Source organism: Amblyraja radiata, chromosome 14 (genome assembly GCF_010909765.2).
Source record: "Amblyraja radiata isolate CabotCenter1 chromosome 14, sAmbRad1.1.pri, whole genome shotgun sequence".
Taxonomy (NCBI): Eukaryota; Metazoa; Chordata; class Chondrichthyes; order Rajiformes; family Rajidae; genus Amblyraja; species Amblyraja radiata.
Window position 1 is genome coordinate 17,305,420 of NC_045969.1, and position 23,449 is coordinate 17,328,868.

General features: G+C 42.2%; 1 protein-coding gene across 3 annotated transcripts in view; it reads right to left on the bottom strand.

Moving 5' to 3' along the window:
• filip1l (filamin A interacting protein 1 like) overlaps positions 1–23,449 on the bottom strand; it is a 202,941-nt gene that overhangs the window by 103,130 nt on the left and 76,362 nt on the right. For 2 of the 3 annotated variants that reach the window (XM_033032634.1, XM_033032636.1), the window contains exons 2-4: positions 16,593–16,883; positions 14,485–14,658; positions 6,379–6,557 (exon numbers count right to left, since the gene is read on the bottom strand). In XM_033032634.1, the coding sequence (XP_032888525.1) occupies positions 6,379–6,557; positions 14,485–14,658; positions 16,593–16,856 (617 nt within the window). In that variant the 5' untranslated portion in view covers positions 16,857–16,883. Of the gene's footprint in view, positions 1–6,378; positions 6,558–14,484; positions 14,659–16,592; positions 16,889–23,449 lie in introns of all 3 variants that reach the window. The other variant, XM_033032635.1, reaches the window with a different exon arrangement.

Sequence of the window (23,449 nt, forward strand, 5' to 3'; positions counted from 1 at the left end):
GAGGTTGTTATTAGGACTGCAAGGAAATGGTAACTACCTTTTCTAATCATTACGGCAACATTATTCAAAGCAGTTGATTAACACTGAAGACCTCTTGCAAGGAAAGAAAGCGGTTTGTCCAACCTCTCCTTATAGCCAATCCTTGAGTATTAGAAAGGCGCTATATAAATCCCATCCATTATTATTATTATTAATACACTGATCCAGGCAACATTCTGGTGAATCTCTTCTGCATTCTGTCCAAAGTCTACTCATAGTGGCAACCAAAACTTGTAACGGGTATAGCTTGGACCCAATAGCAGCACAGAATCAGGCAGGTATAGTTGGTAACGAACTTTATTACGATACTGTAACACAGAGTAGTAACATAGGAATGGGTACACCGTACTCACACAGAGGCTCAGGATTGAGCGAGGGTTCCGAAGAGGGGCAGGCAGGAGACGTAGTCGGGGTAGCGGAAGGTCCGGTAACCAGGAGATCCAACACACGATGCAAACAAACCAGCGAGGGACAGACGAAAGGAGAGTCGAAGCCAGGCAGGAAGTCGGGAAATCGCTGGAGAGTCTTGCATGAATGCTGAGAACAATCTGGCACTGTGTGAACGGTGAGGAGAGTCTATATACCGGGTTAATTGGTGATCAGAGGCAACTGAGTGCAACAGGTGAGGAGAGTTGGGCTGATGAGAGGGGAGTGGCAGGCAGGCAGGTGAGGAGAAGGAGGGACCGGTGGAAAAATACTGGGAGGTGAAGTGGATGAGAATAAGGAGAGGGCAGACCGTGATAAAACTGTGCAAAAGGCTACAAATGTGGTCTAACCAAAGTTTTATACAACGACATTATAAATTCCGAACTATTACACTCAATGCTCTGTCTGATGAATGCAAGCATACTGTAAACATTCTACACCACCTATTCACTTGCATTGCACTTTCAGGGACCTATGGACTTGTACCTCAAGTATTATCTGTACATCAATGCTTCTAAGGGTCGTGCCATTAATGCTATACTTTCGACTTACATTTTATCTCCCGAAATGCAAACGTTCACATTTAAACTCGATCTGCCATGCCAATTTCCAGTTTATCTATATCCTGCTGAATCCTTTGACACTTTCCTCATCATCCCCAATGCCAATTTATATGTCATATGTGAACGTACTCATCAGACCACCTACATTTTCAGCCAGAGATATCACAAACAACAGAAATCTCAGAACTGATCCTTGTGACCTCCACCCGCCACAGATTTCCAGTCAGAGCAACACTCCTCCTTCACTACTCATTCCCCAGGTATCTCATGTGATTTAATATTCTGAACCAGTCTACCATGAGGGACCTTGTCAAATAGGTTATTGAAGTCCATATGCACAACATCCACTGCCCTATTCTTGTCAATGTCACTTCTTATAAAAATCTGAATTGAATTTTTGAGACAGTATCACCCCAACACAAGGCCATGCTGACTTTTCTTTTCAAGTCCATGCTTTTCTAAATGTGAGTAAATCCTGTTCCAAAGAATTTTCTCCAGTAATTTTCCTACCACTTCAACCTTTATCCATAATAATGTTTCTCAAGGGTCAACCACACCATGCCCTAGAATATCAACATATCCTTCTCTAGGGTGGCACAGTGGCACAGCGGTTGAGTTGCTTCCTTACAGTGCCAGAGATCCGAGTTCGATCTTGTCTAAGGGTGCTATCTATAGAGAGTTTGTACGTTCCCCCTGTAACTGCGTGGGTTTTCTCCGGATGCTCCGGTTTCCTCCCACATTACAAATGCGTGCAGGTTTGAAGGAAAGAACTAGTGTATCGGTGATTGTTGGTCGGCACGGACCTTGTGAGCCGATGGGCTTGTTTTTACACTGTATCTCTAAACTTCCCTGCTCTCACCATCCTCCATGTCTTCTTCCTCACTGGTGAATATCAATATGAAATACTGATTCAGATTCTCATCTATTTCCCCTGGCTGCAGGCATATGTTCCCTCCTTTGTCTGTGAGTGGACCTATCCTTGCCCTAGCCACTCACATACCTTAAATATATGTATAATATTTCTCCTTAAACCTTATTGCCCTTCTGATTCCTTGTTTAAGTGCTTTTCTGCTTTGTTTATATTCCTCAAAGGCCTTGTCCAATTTTAGCTACTTAAACTCTGTTTCCTTTTTACTTTTGGCTAAACTTGCAATATCTCTTGTCATCCAGAATTCCTGAGCTTTTCCAGCCTTATCTTTCATCCTCAGAATAACAAGCTGGTCATGAATTCTAACCAGCTGGCCTTTAAAGGATTCCCACATGTCATATGTGGATTCAACATTCAAACCCCCCCCCCCCCCCCCTCCCACCCCAAACAGCCACTACTGATCTGCTCTCCCCAGTTCCAATGTAATGATCACCTGAGGACCAGTCTGATCCCCATCCAAAACTATCTTAAACGTTATGAAATTATGCTTTTTTCCTCCCTTTTACTGCATTCTTACCTTTACACAATTTGGGAAGGAACAGTGAGTTTCAGCCAATAGTGTACAATTACATGAAGGTTAAGTTAATATGGAGATACGTTTTTGTCGTCTCGTAGCGGTAGTCTCCTATTGAACAAGTCAGAGGCCATTAAAAAAAATAATAGTCAAGCATCAGGAACTTGTTTATTTTCCAAGTTCTGTTGAAGGGTTTTTCACCTGAAACATTAAGTTTGCTTCTTTTTCCACAGATACTGCTTGACCTGCTGAGTGGTAACAGCATTTTCTGTTTTATATCAGAATTCCAGCATCGGCAGATTTTAGATTTTTTTAGATTTACTTGTAAATAAAACTATAACATAATCTTTCATTAATCATCTTGGATCACTTCAGAAAGTGAGAATTAGAATGAAAAGTGTTCCAATACATTGAAAAACAACATAAATTGGTCCAAAATATAGTGATCTAAATAATAATAATGGACGTCATTCTGATCACTTCAGATTCATTCGGGAAGTGTTCAGAGTTGTTATTCAGATTCAGATTCAGATTCAGAAAACTTTATTGTCTGTCGTAACAGAAAATCTTCTTTGACGTGGCTCAACATACAACCAGGACAATGTACTGATAAGCAGTCATACAACACAGATTTCTGCGAGCACACACAGTGTGTATAGATCTTAAAAGCAAGTATAAAGATTAGAAACTATAAAAATAGACAAGATAAAAGTTGTGGATACGTATAAAGTGACAGTGCGTCAGGGTTAATTTGTCCCTTGTTCATTTTTTATTTAAGCTGTTTATGGCAATGGGTATGAATTAGTTTTTGTGGATGTTTTTCTTGGATAGGGGGACTTTATATCAGCGGCCTGATGGCAGAAGTTGGAAGGACTTGTGCAGGGAGTGGGTGGGATCCTGTGTAATGAGGTTGGCTTTCCTTTTAACTGCCTGCATATGGACAACTCCTGCAAACTGTCCAACAGTAACGGAAAAAGAAAGTCGTTTGTGCTTTCTTATCTTGAGGTTTAGGTTATATTCCATACATTCAATTAGGAAAAATCAATAAATAGGTGCTGACAACTAATATAATACTAATGCCACTTATTGCGATGCTTATGTTATCTAATGAAAATGACGGAAACGTTTTGTCACAATATGCAGGATACTTAGATGGTTCGGTGGCCTGTTTATTATTTTTGCAGTATTTAAAAAATATTATTACACATTTTAAAATAAATTACCAACTGTTTCTGGACTGATGTGTTGTGATAGAATTTGTTCCAGATACTGACTCTGACTTAATCGGAAACACTGATAAATTGAGAAAAATAAAAAAGTTTTTTTTTCTTTTCACTGGCATCACAAACAATCCACATGTCTGGAAGGGTGGGTATAATGCAGATTTTTAAATTATATTCCACATATAGAAATATCATGACCAAATCAACAACTTAGCTACGTTAGGAAAAGTTGCTGCACGACGACCAGTGCAGAAAGTGCTATTGTTCTCCATTTAATATCAAATCAAATCTGTAAGTATTTGAGTAAAATGTTCAACGGAAGCTGACATGAGATGGGTGACAGCATCCCCGCTTTCTTGCAGAGCAATGGCCCAGCTTTGATCTTTGCACATCAGGGCATTAGCTAGTTTGCAGCTGTTAACATAGTACTTCTTTTGAAGGAGATGTTGACTTTATGGTGTTCCAAAGTGTTTCATATCTAAAGAATTTCCTCTGAAGTATAGGTAATATAGGCAAACACATTAGTCTGGCTGCACACCAAGGCCCAATGAAGCTGAATGAGACTTGATCTGTTTGTAGTTACTTGAGGGAAAATGTTGGTCCTTGGTTGTTATGATAAGAATAACTATTGCAGTAAACCATCTTATTTATCTGCTAAAAATGGCACAGTGCTGGAGTAACTCCAGTCCTGGAGTAAGTCAGCAGGTACGGTAGGATCTCTAGAGTACATGGATTCTTATTTTTCTGCTGCTTTGTTGATCCCCAAATGAAGAGCAATTTGGATCCAACATGAATCATACGTTCTTCAATGAGGTGAAAATATCGAGCTTTGAAATGCAGTTATCAATTGTATTGTATTATTGTATCATTTTGAAGACCCAGCATTCAAATGACCCGGCTATTCAAATGCAAGCTATCAGCTCACTAAAGTATTGAGCTTAGCCAAGCGGTCAGTCAACACGTTCTTGTTTTGACAGCACTCTAGTGGTACTAATTGCAGACAGACATAATTTGTATTAACTTTACTGTCAATCGCAATTAGATTGTCACCTGTGTTTACAAGTTAAGTAATACAACATTTTAACTTGCAATTTGAGCAGTTCATTAAAGTAACAAATATCTTGACTTTTATTTGCATTTAATTCTCAGATGAATTAAAATAAAATTGCACATTATGCATTAATTGACCTTCAGTCTTCAAAACTAACAGCAAGCTTGTCTAATTTTATATGTGCGTAGATAAATCAAGGCACCGATTGCATGGAATGATTTAGTTTTTTGCTTTTCAACAAATAATCATAATTTAACTTTATTCCAGTTACAATAATGTCAATATCATGTTCAGCTGGTGCACCTTCATTTCTGAAATTCCACTGTTAGCATCTGTTCTGAAATTTGTGAATACAGTAAAATTACATCAATGCAGCATGCTTGTGGATGAGCAGATTTTCCTGATTATCGGATCTTATGTTACTAATACTCCAATGCTCTTTTCATTTATTGTTTGTAAGTGTTATACAGTATAATAATATGAAAAACCTTTGAGAGATTGTGATAAACAGAATGACGTGATTTTCAAGAGAGTGCAAGAACTGGTGTGAAAGGACGCATGGGAACTAGTTCCCGGCTATATGAAAGGGTGCAGGAACTGATGCCCCGCTGTGTGAGAGGGAGTAATGGAATTGGGACCCTGATGTATTAAAGGGAACCTAGGAATCAGGGCTCTGGTGTGTTCAAAGTGAGCAGAAGAAGCAGCAACCAGTGAACCAGATGCCGAACTATTGGAATTGGAACAGTCGGATAGTGAATTATCATTGTACTATTGTTTCAATATGGGGATCCCATGATGTTTATTTGAAAATACTAGTGCAGACCAAATTTAATATAATGGCATTAATGTTCATAACTTCCAATCAGCAATCAGTTATAAAGTTCTAACACACACACACACACACACACACACACACACACACACACACACACACACACACACACACACACACACACACACACACACACACACACACACACACACACACACACACACACAGAATGTTCCACTTGAATATGCTGCTAACCAGTTATTAAAAACAATTTTAAAAAGCATTTGTGAAAAAGTGAATAATTGATACATGTTAAACAGTATTTCTACCACACTTCTATTTTTGAAAATAAAAGTATTTTAATGAATTAAGAGCAAACTATATAAAGTGCTGGAGGAACTTATATATTTCCTCCAGCAATATATAAGGTCGGGCAGCATCTATGAAGTGGAATGGACAGATGACGTTTTGGTTCGGGACCTTTCTCAAGTCTGAAGAAGGGTTCTGTCCAAAATGTTGTCTGTCCATTTCCCTTCACAGATGCTGCCTGACCTGTTCAGTTCTTCCAGCTTTTCGTCTTTTGTTCAAGTTTCAGGCAGTTGAAGGCTATTGTGTCTCTCTTAATGTAGAGTCCTGTTCTCCAAAATGCCTTTCTTTAGTTTATTTTTGAGAAATATTTGTGCCATTAACAAATAGAATAAAATTGACTAAAATCTAACCCATGGGTTTTTCATTGTAGCTATAAATATTATGAAGCAATTTGTCCATTTCCTACTGGAATTCCACATTATAACATTGTGAATTTCAGTGTTTAACTGGTGTCTATAACGGTGGACCATAGAATACACTTTTGCTAACTTACCGTTCACGTTCCTGTTCAAGGAGGTTGGTGAACTCGTCACTCTTTTCCATGTACTCCACGTGCTTTTTTTTCTCGTCATCCAAATCGTCTATTGTCTGCTTGTGAGATCTTTCTACGAGAAGTAGTTGTTCCAACATCCGCCTGTGAGTCTCTTTCTGTTTCTCAACTAGTCTGTCAAGCTGCATTTAAAATAACATTATGAGTATTTGTATGCCGTAAAATCTGTTAATTACAAATACATTAAGTTAAAAAGTAATAATTACAGCTGGAGGGTCATTATGCATTTTACTGGAGTCTTTCTGTAACTTGTGTAACCATTTAGAAATCAATAAGGAAATATGTATCAATTCCAACCAACAATTTTTTGTGATCATGCTCAGGGTAAAAATATTGTCATGGTCCACAACTTCACAGTAAATGATTTCTATTTCAATCAAGAGTGTTAACTGAAAGTTTGAATAGTCAGAAGTGGAATTTATTTTTAACTAGCAGATTTAGCCTCATTCGAGAAATAGAAATCCGGAAAAAGGCGGTGGGTTAAGCAGCATCCATGAATGCAAAAGGTGTATGTCGATAATTAGGATCAAAACCTTGGTTCAGGAAGGGTTTAGTTGAGAGATAAGGCGCAGAAATAGGCCCTTCGGCCCACCGAGTCCGCACCGACCAGAACATTAACACTATCCTACATACACTAGGGACAATTTACATTCATACCAAGCCAATTTACCTACAAGCCTGCACGTCTTCGTGTATGAGGAAACTGAAGATCTTGAAGAAAATCCACGCAGGTCACGGGTACAAACTCCGTACAGACAGCACCAGGAGTCGGGATCAAACCCGGGTCTCTGGTGCTGCAAGCGCTGTAAAAGGCCTGTCCCACTTGGGCCGTCATTTATGTGACAGGCCGGTAGTGACTGACGTACGACAGTCGCGTGCGTCATCATGCGTCCGCACAGCCGTCTGGAGCACATGATGTCATTTGAAGATAGACAAAAAATGCAGGAGTAACTCAGCGGGACCGGCAGCATCTCTGGAGAGAAGGAATGGATGATGTTTCGGGTCGAGACTCTTCTTCAGTCTGAAGAAGGGTCTCAATTCAATTCAATTCAATGAACTTTATTTTTCCGTTAGGAACTTTGGTTTCTGCAGCCGTACAGCAAAAAGAAACAATTTTACAAGACACACAACCAATTCAATTTACACACACAATTCATTGCCTCCTCACTGTGATGGAAGGCAAAGTCCTGTCTCTCGACCCGAAACATCACCCATTGCTTCTCTCCAGAGATGCTGCCGGTCCCGCTGAGTTACTCCAGCATTTTGTGTCTATCTCCAATCGTCTTGGCCCCGCTCTGGGAGTAGAAGTGGGGGCGGATCCGGATCCGCAACGGCCGTGAGCCCCAGGCCGAGCTCGGCGATCATTTGCCTGCTTCTGCTGCTGTTGGAGGTGAGACGTTGCGCCGCGCCAGGGTCTTGGGCCTGTCCCACTTTGGCCGTCAGTTCCGCGACAGGCCGGTGGCGCGCGAAGATTTTGTGCAGGACCAAGTCCCCACTCCTCCACGCCTTAAGGCAGCAACATTACCGCTGCGCCACCGTGCCGCACCTCTGGTGGCTAGCAATAGAAGGTTCCCAAACCTCATCATCTCCTATCCCCGGCCTAAACTTCATCACCACAATATCCTTTTCCCTTGAATCAGAATACCGACAAGCTTAGTGTTCTTTCTTCTATAAAAGTGTAACTTTGGGACACCTGTTCGCACTTCTGTAAAATTCTGCCTTCGTACAATCGCTGGTGAAACCATCAGCTGTATTTTATTTACCTTTGCAATTAACTACATTGATGCATTTTTGGAGGACTTTCTTATTCTATTTTCTATAAACCAGTTGGGTCAGTTCCCATATGGGGTGACACAGTTGCGCAGCGGTAGAGTTACTGCCTCACAGCGCTGGAGAACCTGACTATGGGTGCCGTCAGTACGGAGTTTGTACGCTCTCCCTCTGACCGCATGGGTCTCCTCCAGGCGCTCTGGCTTCCTCCCACATTCCAAAGACGTGTAGGTTGGCCTCTGTAAATTGTTCCCAGTGTGGGATAGAACCAGTGAGTATTGGACCTGAAACGTTAACTGCTCTTTCCTCGGATGCCACCTAACCTGCTGAGCATTTCCAGCATGTTCTGTTTTTATTTCAGATTTATTATTTGTGGATCGGCTGTTTTACGATTTTCACACACCTGAAACTTGGAGAGAGATATTTGATGAAAATAACTGAATCCAGGCTATGAGTTAAGACAAAATATTATATTTGCTGTGAAAAGCTATATTCACTGCTGACTTCGATAAACTGCATTGATTTAAATGTTTAAGAAATTAAGCCAAAAGAGGAACCATGTATAATTGCTCCACAAAGGCATTACTTGATGTTGCATGTGTTGGTCACACTAGGATATTACGAGGACTGGATTTAATATTCCGTTCTCACAACAGCCAACAGTTATAACTTGTTTTTTTAATGAGAAGTAATTATAGAGATGAGGTGCCTCCTTTGCTGACACTGTTCTGCTTGATAAAGGCAGATATTGTAAAGAAATACACGTCAATGTTCTCCAATCAAAGTCAAAGTCAAAGTAGCCTTTATTGTCATTCAGACCTTGCGGTCTGAACGAAATTTTGTTGCCTTGCAGTCCTACATGTAGTAAAAATAACAAAAACACACAATAAACACAAATTAACATCCACCACAGTGAGTTCACCAGGCACCTCCTCACTGATGGAAGGCAAAAGTCTTAAGTCTTTGTCTCTTCCCTTCTTATTCTCCCTCTGCGCCGAGGCGATCCAGGCTTCAGATCCTATCTTTGCTTCAGATGTTGTGGCCCCGCTGGGCGATGGTAAGTAATGTCAGTCCCGCGGCTGAATCCGAGCTCCGCAGACGGGCCGGTTCAACTCCGCGGCCCGGGGTGGTCGAAGCTGCCGAAGCTGCGGCCCTCCAGTCCAGCGGACGCAGCTGTTGTTGTGGGTGCTCCGGAGAACAGGTCACCAACCTGTGACCTGCGAGCTCCCGACGATGTCGTCCACTAGGCCCGCGGTCGGGTCGGTTGGCCGCTGCCGCCGGAACACTGCCCCAGCTCCGAGGCCGGGTCGCCGCTGCCGCTGCCGCTGCCCCAGTTCCGAGGCCGAGTGGCCGCTGCCGCTGCCCCAGCTCCGAGGCTGGGTGGCCGCCGCCCCAGCTCCGAGGCCGGGTGGCCGCTGCCGCTGCCCCAGCTCCGAGGCCGGGTCGCCGCTGCCGCTGCCCTAGTTCCGAGGCCGGGTCGCCGCTGCCGCTGCCGCTGCCCCAGCTCCGAGGTCTGGTCGCCGCTACCCCAGCTCCGAGGCCGGGTGGCCGCTGCCGCTGCCCCAGCTCCGAGGCCGGGTCGCCGCTGCCGCTGCCCCAGCTCCGAGGCCGCCAGCTCCGCTATTAGGCCTCGGCGCAGGCGGAGACGGAGACGGGGGATACGACAAGAGAAGTCACATCACCCCAAAGGAAGAGACCAAAAACATGTTTCTCTCCCCCACCCACCCACACACATACACAACCTAATAAACCAAAAATTAACTAAAACAGGACAAAAGAACAACAAAAAAACGAAAAAGCCTTAGCAGCAGCTGCTAAGGCAGCGCCGCCATCTTATATTTGGTCTTTCATGTATTGGTCTTTAAAATAAAATAAAATAAATTTAAAATAAAATCATTCTGGGCATTTGTAATCACCAATCATTATAATGAAGTGCTGACAAAGATCTCAACCTTGGTAGAGTTTGAACTTCTTTCTAATCTATTCTGAAACTTGGCTTTTAATTATGTTTATTTACATCTCAAATTAAATGGAAGGCTCCCATGAAAATATGTCAGTTTAGAATGGAAGGCTCCCATGAAAATATGTCAGTTTAGAATATGCTAAACTATTCTTGCAATCGTATCACCCTGATTCATACTTGTTCATATGATGATCAGAACTATCAAGTAAAGAAAATGAAACTCCAGCACAATGGATGATACTTAATGATATAATTCCTGTCACACACAGTCAATCTATGGCTGTCTGTAGTATTTCCTTTTGGTCAAATAGCCAAAGACTTGTCCTCGGCATGTACATGAGGAGTAACTGTTGAACAAGGCACTGATAAACTGCCAGCATCCATAGACATTATTCCCCAAACTTATGCACCGGGACTGAGGTAGTGAAAGCCTTTATGTGGCTAGTCATTGTACTGAAAAGCTTAGGTTGGTCTGAGTTTAGATTTATACTTGAGGTTAGTTTAATTATACTATACAACAGCATTTAAAGGGGTAACATAGAAGATAGGTGCAGGAGTAGGCCATTCAGCCCTTTGAACCAGCACCGCCATTCAAAATGATCGTGGCTGATCAATATGATCATGCTGATCATCCAAAACCAGTACCCCATTCCTGCTTTCTCCCCATATTCCTTGATTGCGTTAGCCCCAAGAGCTATATCTAACTCTCTCTGGAATATATCCAGTATGTGGCAGATAATTCCACAGATTCACAACTCTCTGGGTGAAAAGGTTTTTCTGCATCTCAGTCCTAAATGGCCTACCCGTTATTCTTAAACTGTGACCGACCCCTGGTTCTGGAATCCACCAACATCGGGTACATTTGTCCTGCATCTAACCTATCCAATCCTTTAAGAATTTTACATGTTTCTATAAGATCGCCTCTCATCATTCTAAATGGCAGTGAATATAAGCCCATTCGATCCATTCTTTTATCAGATGTCAGTCGCACCATCCCGGGAATTAACCTGATGAACCTACGCTGCACTCCCTCAATAGCAAGAATGTCCTGCCTCAAATGCGGCGACCAAAACTGCACACAATACTCCAGGTGTGGTCTCACCCTGTACAACTGCAGTAGGACCTCCTTGCTCTAGTACTCAAATCCTCGCTATGAAGGCCAACATGACATTTGCTTTTTTCACTGCCTCCTGTACCTGCATGCTTACTTTCAGTGACTGATGTACAAGGACACCCAGGTCTCGTTGCACCTCCCCTTTTCCTAAACCGGGTAGTATTTGCTTCATGCAGATAGAGTACAATTTCTGCGTAGCGTACTTATGTGCAGCCTGAACATGTGTGCAAGTGTTTCTGCCATGTGGAACTCAATTTGCAGGCACATTTCTGACTTGCGATCTGTGTGGGCTATGAGCAGTTCACAGGAACGGAATCTGCATTAACCTGGTGATGAAGCAGATCAGCTGAATACAACTGGCCTGGCTAGAGCCCTCACCACGTCCTCAGGATCTGCATGGACCAGCTGTCAGGAGTAAACACACACTTTAACCTCTCACTATCCATTTGGAGGACACCATCTGCTTTAAGAAGACCACTCTTATCTGTGTACCCCAGCAAAGCAAGGACGTCTGCCATATTGACTACTGCCCAGTGGCTCTGACATCCACAGTCATGAAGTGCATCAAAAAGCTGGTCATTGTGCACATTAATTCTAGCTTTCTAGACAGCCTGAACCTTCTGCAGTTTGCCTTTCATCACAACAGGCCCACACCAGATGCCATCTCCCTTAGGTTTAGGTTTATTATTGTCACATGTACCAAGTACAGTGAAATGCTTTATTTAGTATGCTATCCAATTAGATCAGATAATACTATACATAAATACAATCAAGTCAAACTGAAGGGCAAAGGGGAAGATACAGTGTGCAGAATAGAACATTGTAGCGCATTCGTTCCATTGACAAAGTACAATGTCTGCAATGGGGTAGAGGTTAATCGGCCAATACGCTAACTTATGGAAAGACAGTTCAACAGCCTGATAACAGAGGTGAAGAAGTTGTTCTTAAGTCTGGTGGTGCGTGCTTTCAAGCTTCCGAATCTTTTGCCCAATGGAATCAAGGAAAAGAAGGAATGACCATAGTGGGACAAGTCTTTGATTATGTTGGCTACATTTCAGAGGCAATGAAATCTAGATAGAGTTAATGGTAGGAAGTCTGGTTGGTGTGATGGACTGGGCTACATCTACAACTCTCTGCAATTTCTCGCAGTCTTGAGCAGAGCTTTCCCAAACCAAACTGTGATACAACCCAACGATGTGCTTTCTATGATGCATCTGTAGAAGTTATAGGAGTCATTTGCAACATGCTTCAGTCTTCTCAGGAAGTAGAGGTGTTGGTGTGCCTTTTTGGTTGTCGCATCAATGTGATTGGTCGACAACAGAACAATGGTAATATTTAGCCAAGGAACACCAAGGTCTCAACCATTTCCACCTGCACCTTTGATGCCAATTGGCCCATGTACTCAACCACGCTCCCTGAAATTGATATCTAGTTCCTTTATTTTGCTAACATCGAGGGAGAGGTTGTTGTCCGAACACCATGTTGCTAAGTTCTAAATCCCATTCCTGTACTCCGTCTCGTCATTGTTCATGAGTGTCCCACCACAACACCAAACTTGTAAGCGCAGTTAGAGCTGAATTTGACCGCACAGTCATGAGTGTAGGGAGTATAGTAGGGGACTGAGAACACATCCTTGCAGGGCACCAGTGTTAAGAATTATTGTGAAGGAGATGTTGTCACATATCACTAATTGTGGACTGTAGGTCAGAAGGTCAAGGATCCAATGGCAGAGGAGTTTACTGATTCCTATGTCCTGTAGTTTGGACATGACTTGTATCTGGAACATCTAGATAACAAGGACACCTATTTAATGACAACCTCTTACTTCAACACCATAATTCCATCCAAACTCAAGGACCTAGGAGTCAGCTGCTCCTCTGCCACTGGATCCTTGACTTTCTCAGCCCCTTTCAATACTCCCTATTGTATAGGATGCACAGTGTATAATATTACACTCCCTTTATTCATGACTGTGCAGCCAAATTCTGCTCTTACACCATCTACAAGTTTGCAGGTTTACAATTCACAATTTTTACCAAAGCCAATTAACCTGCAAACCTGTATGTCTTTGTATTGTGGGAGAAAACCGGAGCACCCAGAGAATGTACAAACTCAGTACAGACAGCGCCCGTAGTCGGGATCGAACCTGGGTCTCTGGCGCTGTAAGGCAGCAACTTTACTGACGTGCCGTCCCTTTCGGAAAGTGTAATGGCGTACACACGCCACAATCAGCACAAATGGAACCAAAGTGGAAATGCTTGAGAGTTCCTTGGGGTAAATATCACAAACATTTGTTGTGGACAAACCACAGTGAAGCTGCGGCCAAAAAAGCAGACCACTGCCTTAACTTCCTCAGGAGACTAAGTACGTTCTGCATATCTCCAATAACTCTTACCATCTTCTACAGATGTACCATAGAAAGCATGCTATTAAATTGCTTCACAACTTGGTTGGCAACAGCTTTGCAGAAGACTGCAAGAAATAGCAGAGAGTTGTGGATGTGGCCCAGTCCTTCACACAGGCCAGCCTCTCCACTATCGACTCCATCTAGACTTGATGCTGCCTCTGGAAAACAGCCAACAAAATCCGACCGATCAGTTCCTTTTCTCCCCTCTATCGTCAGGCAGAACATACAAAAAAGTGAAGGCACACACCAGCAGACTCAGGCATAGCCTCAGTTATCAGACAACTGAACAGTCCTCTCATAAGTTAGGGGCTAGTTCCGATCTTCCAAACTACCTTCATTGTGGACACTGGACTTTTTCTCTGAAACTGTAAGCTGCACTCTGGTATTTTTCTCTTTGTATAGCTTGATGTACTTATGTATGGCACGATTGTACTCGTATAAAGTATGATCTGATTTAATTGGATAGCACGCAAATAAAATGTCGTTATGGTATCTCAGTATATATGACAATAATAGACCAATACCTGTATTTGGCATCCATATTCTCCTGCAGGCAGTTGTTAGGCCAAAGTTTCATAGCGTTTGCCAATGTAAACAATAACCTAAAAGGCAAGAAACCCATGGTGCCTTGTTGGATTTCAAGTGGCTTCCTTATTTTATTACTGGATAGGGACAGAGAAAATGATAACAACGTTTCATATTAAATGTTATAGTAGTACTTGCTCTTTGTTTATAATTTGGCAATTAATTAGAATTCTACAGAAAAGCTTTAGGTTGTTTGCATAAACTACATACCTCTACCATTGGTTTTTCATAGATGTCTTCCTGATGTGAATCGGTTTTTGTTTGGATTGTGTCTCGTTGCAGAGCTTGTAGTACTTTTGTTGGCAGAACAAATCCATACTGTGCTTCCAGAAGTGCTAAGTCAATTTTTTCTGCTTTTAGTACAGTTATGACTTCATCTCGAGCCTAAATAAATGCACGAGAAATTTACTGATTATATTGAATACTATCAAATTATTCTTGAGTGTTTAAGAAGGAACTGCAGATGCTGGAAAATCGAAGGTAGACAAAAGTGCTGGAGAAACTCAGCGGGTGCAGCAGCATCTATGGAGCGAAGGAAATAGGCAACGTTTCGGCCCGAAACGTTGCCTATTTCCTTCGCTCCATAGATGCTGCTGCACCCGCTGAGTTTCTCCAGCACTTTAGTCTACCTTCTTGAGTGTTTAGATGTTTTGGGGTGAGCTTGCTTGGCAGAAATTAAAAATGTCTCCCTTTGTAATGCAATGAAAACATTGCCATGTTCATCAATATTAATATGATTATATTATTATAAATATTATTATAAATTAGAAGTCATGTTTATTTTTCGTGTTATGTTGGTTAGGTTAGTCCAGTTTTGAGTTAAATGTCTCTTGGGTACAAAATAAAATAGAACTGTCTGAAATATAAAGGTGACCTTCCAATCTGATGCAATTGGTAAATTGGCTTTACATATCAGTGCATGCTCTGTTCTCACTTTTCGGAAACGTTCATTTTCTGTCCTGTTTTATTACCCCCATCCCTGGTCTTGAGGTCAGGTCTTACTGATTAAAATTGAAATGTGTTGTCTGCAGAAAACAATGTTTCTGTGGGTTAATTTTTTGTGTGCAAATTATAGCTTAAATTGATGTGCACAAGGTGACAGAAACAGATAATAACTAATATGCAAAATAAAACCATGTTGCATTCAGTCACTGGTGAAAACAGAAACTGATAAAGTGAGTTATTGCTGTGCCTCTCAGAAAATAAGTGCTTGAGAAATTAGATTTATAGCTGCTGTGATATTAATAAATCTATTCAATTTCCATAAAGAGGAAGAAATCTAGTGATTTAAACTTATTAGATTTGTGTACCACATAGTTATTAGCTGGAAGAACCAAATAGTAATTTCTCATTAAAGATATTTTTTAATCTTTTAAATTGCGTAGATATGTTCCAAATTATCTTGTCCAAGTGAAAGATGCTTTGGAAAACATGGCTACAAGGGCGGCATGGTGGCGCAGCGGTAGAGTCGCTGCCTAACAGCGCCAGAGACCCGGCTTTGATCCTGACCACGGGTGCTGTCTGTATGGAGCACTTTTAAGTTGTCTTTCCTTTTGTTTGTCAATACATTGTAATGTCAGTAATTAATTACTGTGAGTATTTTTTCATCATTTAAATCATGTGTCTTTCCATGCAGTATTGGCCATCACCGACTTGAGAAGGGAAGCCGCAGTTCGGGAACCTGAGGAAATATCAGGTAAGATTTTTTTCCCCAAAATTCCAACTAATATAACTGCTTAGATTTATAAATATGTAGATTGATTTATAAAAATATAAATGGAAAATATTCACATTCTTTTTGTGTTATGGTGTGCTGCTTGAACTTCGGTCTGGTGATGATTTTATGAAATTACTCTTAAAATCAATGATGCAACGACTCCAGAGTACCATAAAACCCTGATAACCAGCACTCTCAGAACTTTGACAATGCCCAACGATGATATTTTCAGGACAAATGGGTGTAATTTCTATTTATACCCTAACCCATGTTTTTAAATGATAGACTGTATTATAATACATTTTCCAGAGATCCAGAAAAGATGAAAGGCAGAGCGGGAAGGTGAGGGGAAAGGGAGGGCAGGAAGCAGACCCCTAGTAGTGGGAACCAGGAAGGCAGGGCATTGGTGGGTGGGAAAGGGAGGATGTGAATGAGGGCTTTGGTGAGTGGAAAGGGTGCATGATTTCCCAATCATCAGTGGTGTACTTGCATTTAACTTAACCATTTGCTAATTTTATTTTAAACATGATTCAATCAGATCATTGGCAAGTATTCTTGTTTCAAACTTTAAAAAATGTTAGATGTAATGGAGATTACTGACCTCTACTTCACCTTCAAGAACACTGAGCAGAAATAACAGGTCATCTCGAGAAAGATCGTCATGCTTTTTGGACGACGTCCTTGTTTTATGGTTTCTCAAAACGGTGCCTGTCTCTTCCATGTAGTCTCTTTCTCTTTGGTTGTTTATCTTAATTGCTCCTGAGTGTAATTCGTCCTTCTCAGAATTTTGATGACGTGATCTTGGCCTTTGATGCAACCTTTTATTCTTGGATGAGCTTTCCAGGCTGTTGCTTCTTGAATGCATCTCCAACTACGATAGTTTAAAACACATCTGTACTTTTGGATGAAATTAATGAAATTATCTGAATTTCCATTCAAAAGAGCAGTCTCAATTAAACATCGCTAAATATTTTTACTATTTTAAAACCATTGATACATAAAGAGAATAAAAATGAGGACATTTGCGACGATGATATATCATCTGAAAGCCTATAGATATTTTCAATACGTTTTTTCTTTAATCATACTGCTCCAAATATAAATATGGGAAATTAATAGAATGTCTTTGAGTACACCAAGATTGGAGGGCAGCGGAACAACTCCAGGACTGTTTGGAGTCTGTAGACTGGGCAATATTCAGGGACTCGGCAACGGACCTGAATGAATTCGCCACAGTCGTTACAGACTTCATAAAGAAATGTGGGGAGGACTTCATCCCAACAAAAACCTTCTGAGTGTTTCCTAACCTGAAGCCTTGGATGAACCATGAGATCCGCATTCTTCTGAAGACCAGGTCCCGGGCATTCAGGTCTGGAGATACAGAGATTTACAAGAAGTTCAGATACGACCTTGGTAAGGCCATCAAAAAGGCCAAAAGGGACTTCTGCTCCAAGCTGGAGGATGAGACGGATGTTCGGCAACTGTGGCAGGGCTTGAATGCCATCACCTCCTACAAGGCGAAATCAGGAGGCAGCTCAAATGTCAGCGAAGCATCACTCCCTGACGAGCTCAATACGTTTTACGCACGCTTTGATAGGGAGAATACTGATGCGCCTTTCTGAGCCCCCATTCGCCGTGATGGTATTTCGGTCACAGTCACAGAGGCCGACGTCAGAAAATCCTTCAGAGGGGTGAACACTCGGAAAGCGCCTGGACCTGATGGTATACCCGGGCGTGTTTTAAAAACCTGTGTGGACCAACTGGCTGGAGTTTTTACGGACATTTTCAACCTCTCACTTCTGAGGTCTTAGGTTCTCTCCTGCTTTAAAAGGGCATCAATAATACCGGTGCCCAAGAAGAGCAAGGTGACGTGCCTCAATGACTATCGACTAGTGGTACTAACGTCTGTGGTGATGAAGTGCTTAGAGAGGTTGATCATGGTGCAAATCAACTCATACCTCGACAAAAACCTGGACTCACTGCAGTTCGCTTACTGCCACAACAGATCAACGGTGGATGCGATCTCACTGGCTCTCCACTCTGCTCTGGACCACTTGGACAACAAAAACACATATGTCAGGCTGTTATTCATTGACTACAGCTCAGCATTTAATATTATCATCCCCTTCAAGCTGGTTACCAAGCTCTCAGATCTGGGTCTCTGCGCATCCCTCTGCAATTGGATCCTCGACTTCCTCATTCACAGTCCGTATTGGTGCAAATGTGTCATCCTCGATAACAATCAGCACGGGAGCACCTCAAGGCTGCGTGCTCAGCCCCCTCCTGTACTCACTCTATACTCATGACTGCGTAGCCAGACATAGTGTGAACTACATCATCAAGTTCGCCGACGACACCACTGTTGTGGGACGTATCACTGATGGAGATGAGTCAGAGTATAGAAGTGAGATCGACCGATTGACCAAATGGTGCCAGCACAATAACCTGGCTCTCAACACCATCAAAACCAAGGAACTGATTGTGGACTTTGGAAGGGGTAGGATGGGGACCCACAGTCCCGTTTATATCAACGGGTCGATGGTGGAACGGGTCAAGAACTTCAAATTCCTGGGCGTGCATATTTCCGAAGATCTCTCCTGGTCCCAGAACACTGATGCAATTATAAAGAAAGCACAACAGCGCCTCTACTTTTTGAGAAGATTACGGAGAGTCGGTATGTCAAGGAGGACTCTCTCGAACTTCTACAGGTGCACAGTAGAGAGCATGCTGACCGGTTGCATCGTGGCTTGGTTCGGCAACCTGAGTGTCCAGGGGCGGAAAAGGCTGCAAAAAGTTGTAAACACTTTCCAGTCCATCATCGGCTCTGACCTCCCCACCATCAAGGGGATCTATCGCAGGCGCTGTCTCATAAAGGCTGCCAGCATCATCAAAGACCCACACCATCCTGGCCACACACTCATCTCTCCGCTGCCATCAGGTAGAAGGTACAGGAGCCTGAAAACGGCAACATCCAGGTTCAGGAACAGCTGCTTCCCCACTGCCATGACCAATAAACACAACTTCAAACAAACTCTGAACTATAACAGCCTTTTGCACTTTATCTGTGTATTTATGTGTGTATATATATATTCTAAGGTATATGGTCACACTGATCTGATCTGATCTGTATTTATGCCTAAAATATTCAGTCGTGCTACAGCAAGCAAGAATTTCATTGTCCTATCTGGGACACACGACAATAAACTCTCTTGACGCTTGAATTGACTCTTTCAAAAGGTTTGCCAATTATTTTGCACATCATAGCAGCTAAATAATAATACTATTTTGGCAAACCTTCAGTACAGCATGAGATATTAGAACACCATTCTAATTTTCCAGTTACAATTTCTAATAATATATTTAATTAAATCACTTATGTATTTAGCTATTTGTGCTGATTTTGATTGATACCCACTCGATTTTTGTGCCAGCATTTAAGAGTATCTTTTTTAATCAGATTTTAGGAACCCAGAACGATAGGGAATGAGAATGAGACTGGACATGTGGAACGGTGGAACATAGAGAATACTTTGGTGCTGGTGATTAGAATTCTATTGCATTTAGCAATGTTCTACAGAAAAAAAATGGTTCATGAATAATAGTTTTAAATCGGGGTAAGGAGCATTTTATCAGGGAAACATTGACGTTAGTATAGAGAAGTTCATAAGTGATCGGAGCATCATTAGACCATTCGGCCCATCAAGTCTACTCCGCTATCTATTCCATAACCAGGGGCCAAAGTTTAAGAATGCAGAACCAGGGGCCACAGTTTAAGAATAAGGAGTAAGCCATTTAGAACGGAGACGAGGAAACACTTTTTCTCACAGAGAGTGGTGAGTCTGTCGAATTCTCTGCCTCAGAGGGCGGTGGAGGCGGGTACTCTGGATGCTTTCAAGAGAGAGCTAGATAGGGCTCTTAAAAATAGCGTAGTCAGGGGATATGGGGAGAAGGCAGGAATGGGGTACTGATTGGGTATGATCAGCCATGATCACATTGAATGGCGGCCTGGCTCGAAGGGACGAATGGCCTACTCCTGCACCTATTGTCTATTGTCTATTGTCTTTTGCCATTCAATCATGTATCTCTCCCTCTCAACTCCACCCTCCTGCCTTCTCCTCATAACCCCTGACATAATAATCAAGAATCTATCTATCTCTACCTTAAAAATATCCATTAACTTGGTCTCCCCAGCCTTCTGTGACATAGAATCCCACAGATTCACCTCCCTCTGAACAAAGATTCCTCATCTCCTTCCTAAAGGAACATCCTTTTATTCTGAGGCTATGACCTATGGTTACTAGACTCTTCCACAAATGGAAGCATCCTCTCCACATCCACTCTATCCAAGCCTTTCACTATTAAGTAAGTTTCAATAACGTCCCAACTCATTCTTCTAAACTCCAGCGAGTAGAGGCCCAGCAGCGTCAAATGTTCTTCATATGTTAACTACTCGTTCCTGGGATCTTTCTCGTTAACCTCCTCTAGACCACTCCAATGGCAGCACAACCTTCCTCAGATATGGAGCCCAAAATTGCACACAATACTCCAAATACAGTCTGACCAATGCCTTATAAAGACTCACCATTACATCTCTGTTTTTGTATTCTAGTCCTCTCAAAATAATTGCTAGCATTTGCCTTCCTTCCTACCGTTTCGATTGCGAAGTATTGGAATTATTTAAACATAGAGAGGGAGAACATATTAAGGTTTAATTTAAATATACAGCGTGGAAAGAAGCCCTTCAGCCCACCGAGTCTGCACCAACCAGTGATTACCCGTACATGAGTTCTACCCTACACACCGGGACAATTGACAGAAGCCAATTAACCTACAAACCTGTATTTCTTTGGAATGTGTGACGATACCGGAGCACCCAGAGAAAACCTACGCAGTCACAGGGAGAACGTACAAACTTTGTACAATCTCTACCCATTGTCAGGATTGAACAGGTCTCTGGCGCTGCAAAGTAGCAACTCTACTGCTGTGCCACTGTTCCAGGGATCCAGCATCTTTACAATTGATTCAATAGACCACAAGCCTTTTAAACAATCCAAGCAGAAAAGGTAAAGCACAGGCCTGGACTATTATTTGCTAACTTTGTTTGACTTTAGAGTGGTACCAAAGGATTTAAGAAACTTAGAGGTTGATAACACCTTTTAAAGCTAGCAAAGAGATTGCAGGAGAGACATTGGTGAGGCAAAAGAAGACTGGAGGGTGGCTAATATCATGCCTCTATTTATGAAGGACTGCAAAGTAAAACCTGGAAACTATAGACCTGTAACATCTGTGGTAGGAAAGTTACTGGAGACGTTTTTGAGGGAACAGATATAGGTGCATTTAGAAAGACATGGATTGATTAGGGATAATCAGTGTGGTTTTGTGCATGGGAGATTGTGTCTCACAAATTTGATTGAGTTTTATGAAGAAATAATCAAGAAGATTGATGAGGGTAGGGCCATGTGGATTTCAGCAAGACATTTCATAATTTCCACATGATAAGCTACCCTCGATACAGAATTGGTAGAAAGCAGAGAGTGGTGGTGGAAGGTTGTTTTTCGGAGTGGAGGCCTGTGTCTATTGGTATGCCTCAGTTATTGATGCAGGTCCCATTGCTATTTGCAAATTGTATGAGAATGTGCACAAAACTATAAGTACGTTTTAAGATTGCAGATGACATTAAAATAGGTGATATCGTAGACGGTGAAGATGGAATTACAGCAGGATCATATCAACTGGGCGAGTGGGCTGAGGAATCGCAAATGGAGTTTAATTCTTATAAGAGTGAGGTGTTGCATTTTGGGACATCAAATCAGGGCAGGACCTTCACAGTGAACAGTAGGGGCCTGGGGAGTGTTGCAGGGCAGAGGGAAACAGGAGCACAAGTACATAGTTACCTGTGGCATCGCAGGTAGGTAGTATGGTGAAGGTGGCTTTGGCTCGTTGGACTTCATCAGTCAGGCAATTGAGTATGGAAGTTGGGATGTTATGTTACAGTTGTACAAGACAATGGTGAGGTTGAACTTGGAGTATTACGTTTAGTTTGGTCAACTGCTATAGGAAAGAGTTCAAAAGGGAACTGCAGATGCTGGAATATCGAAGGTACACAAAATTGCTGGAGGAACTCAGCGGGTGCAGCAGCAGCTTAGGAGCGAGGAAAATAGCGACGTTCGGGCCGAAACCACTTCTTCAGACTGTATATAGGAAGGACCCAGTAAGCTGGAAAATAGTGCAGAAAAGCTTTAGAGAATGATGCCACTACTTGAAAGCCTGACTATAGGGAGAGGTTATTTAAACAGTATGAGAGGGAGAACGTATTAAGGTTTAATTAAATATACAGCGTGAAAGAGGCCTTCCGCCACTGAGTCTGCACCAACAGCGATCCCACCCGTCATGAGTTCTACATACACACTGGGACATTGAACTAGGACTGTTGGAGTGCAGGAGACGAGGTGCTATCTTACAGAGCCTTATAAAGTGTGAGTGGCGAGATAGGGTGAATGCACATAGCCCTTTTCCCAGAGTAGGGAAGTCAAGTAGAGGTCAGCTCGCTAGACTACCACGGTACCTCCCTTGTTGGCGGGTTTGGTGATAGTGTCGGGTTGCTGCAGAGTGAGCAGAGGACTGTGTATTCAGAGGGGGTGAGGGGAGTGAAAAGGTTGAGACGGTTGATGTCACGCCAGCAGTTTGAAATGAAAAGGTCTAAAGAGGGTAAATGGCTGTCCGGGGGAGTCCAGGAGGAGTGGGACTGGTGGAGACGGGAGAAAGGAGAACTGAGGCCTGGTCAATGTTCATGACTTGACCTCAGTGGTATGCCTGGCTGTCTATGTCTGCAATCGGGAGGCTCAGACACATGCATTCAGATATGGTCAATATGTGCTTGAGAGGGTTGTATGTGTATTGGTGGAGAGTATATCCATGCAACTGGGCAACCTTACTTGTCTGAAGAGGGTGAATGCCCTAAATAATATGGGAGACCTTATCACTGGTTGATACTTTTGCAGGGCACTTAGTATCAAGGCTTGGAGTAAGGTTTGGACAGGAAATGTTAGTTCATTCACTGAAGCAGACTAAAACTCTGAAGTAATGATTCTGTAGTTTAGTGCTGACATTTTGTTTTTGGCACCTGCTGACCTCATGTTGATTATTCTGGAGTCACAGCGGTTTCCATTCTGGATCACTTCTCCTCTTTGACATAAAAATGTGATAATAATTAGCTATAGTTTGAACTTGCTCTGTCTGTGGAATGACTTCATATTCAATAGAATGCGCAACATCCAAATAACAGTAGGAGGTTTTCCATTTCAAGCTGCCTGGTTGATTTGTTTTACTGTTTGTTAAATTGTATCCTTTTGAGTAACTGTTAAAATTGTTTTAGTGTTTCCTTAACGTTGCATGACAGTTTTTCCTTTTAATTGCTGTAAAGTTTGATGTCCATGCCTAACATAGGCAAAGCTACAA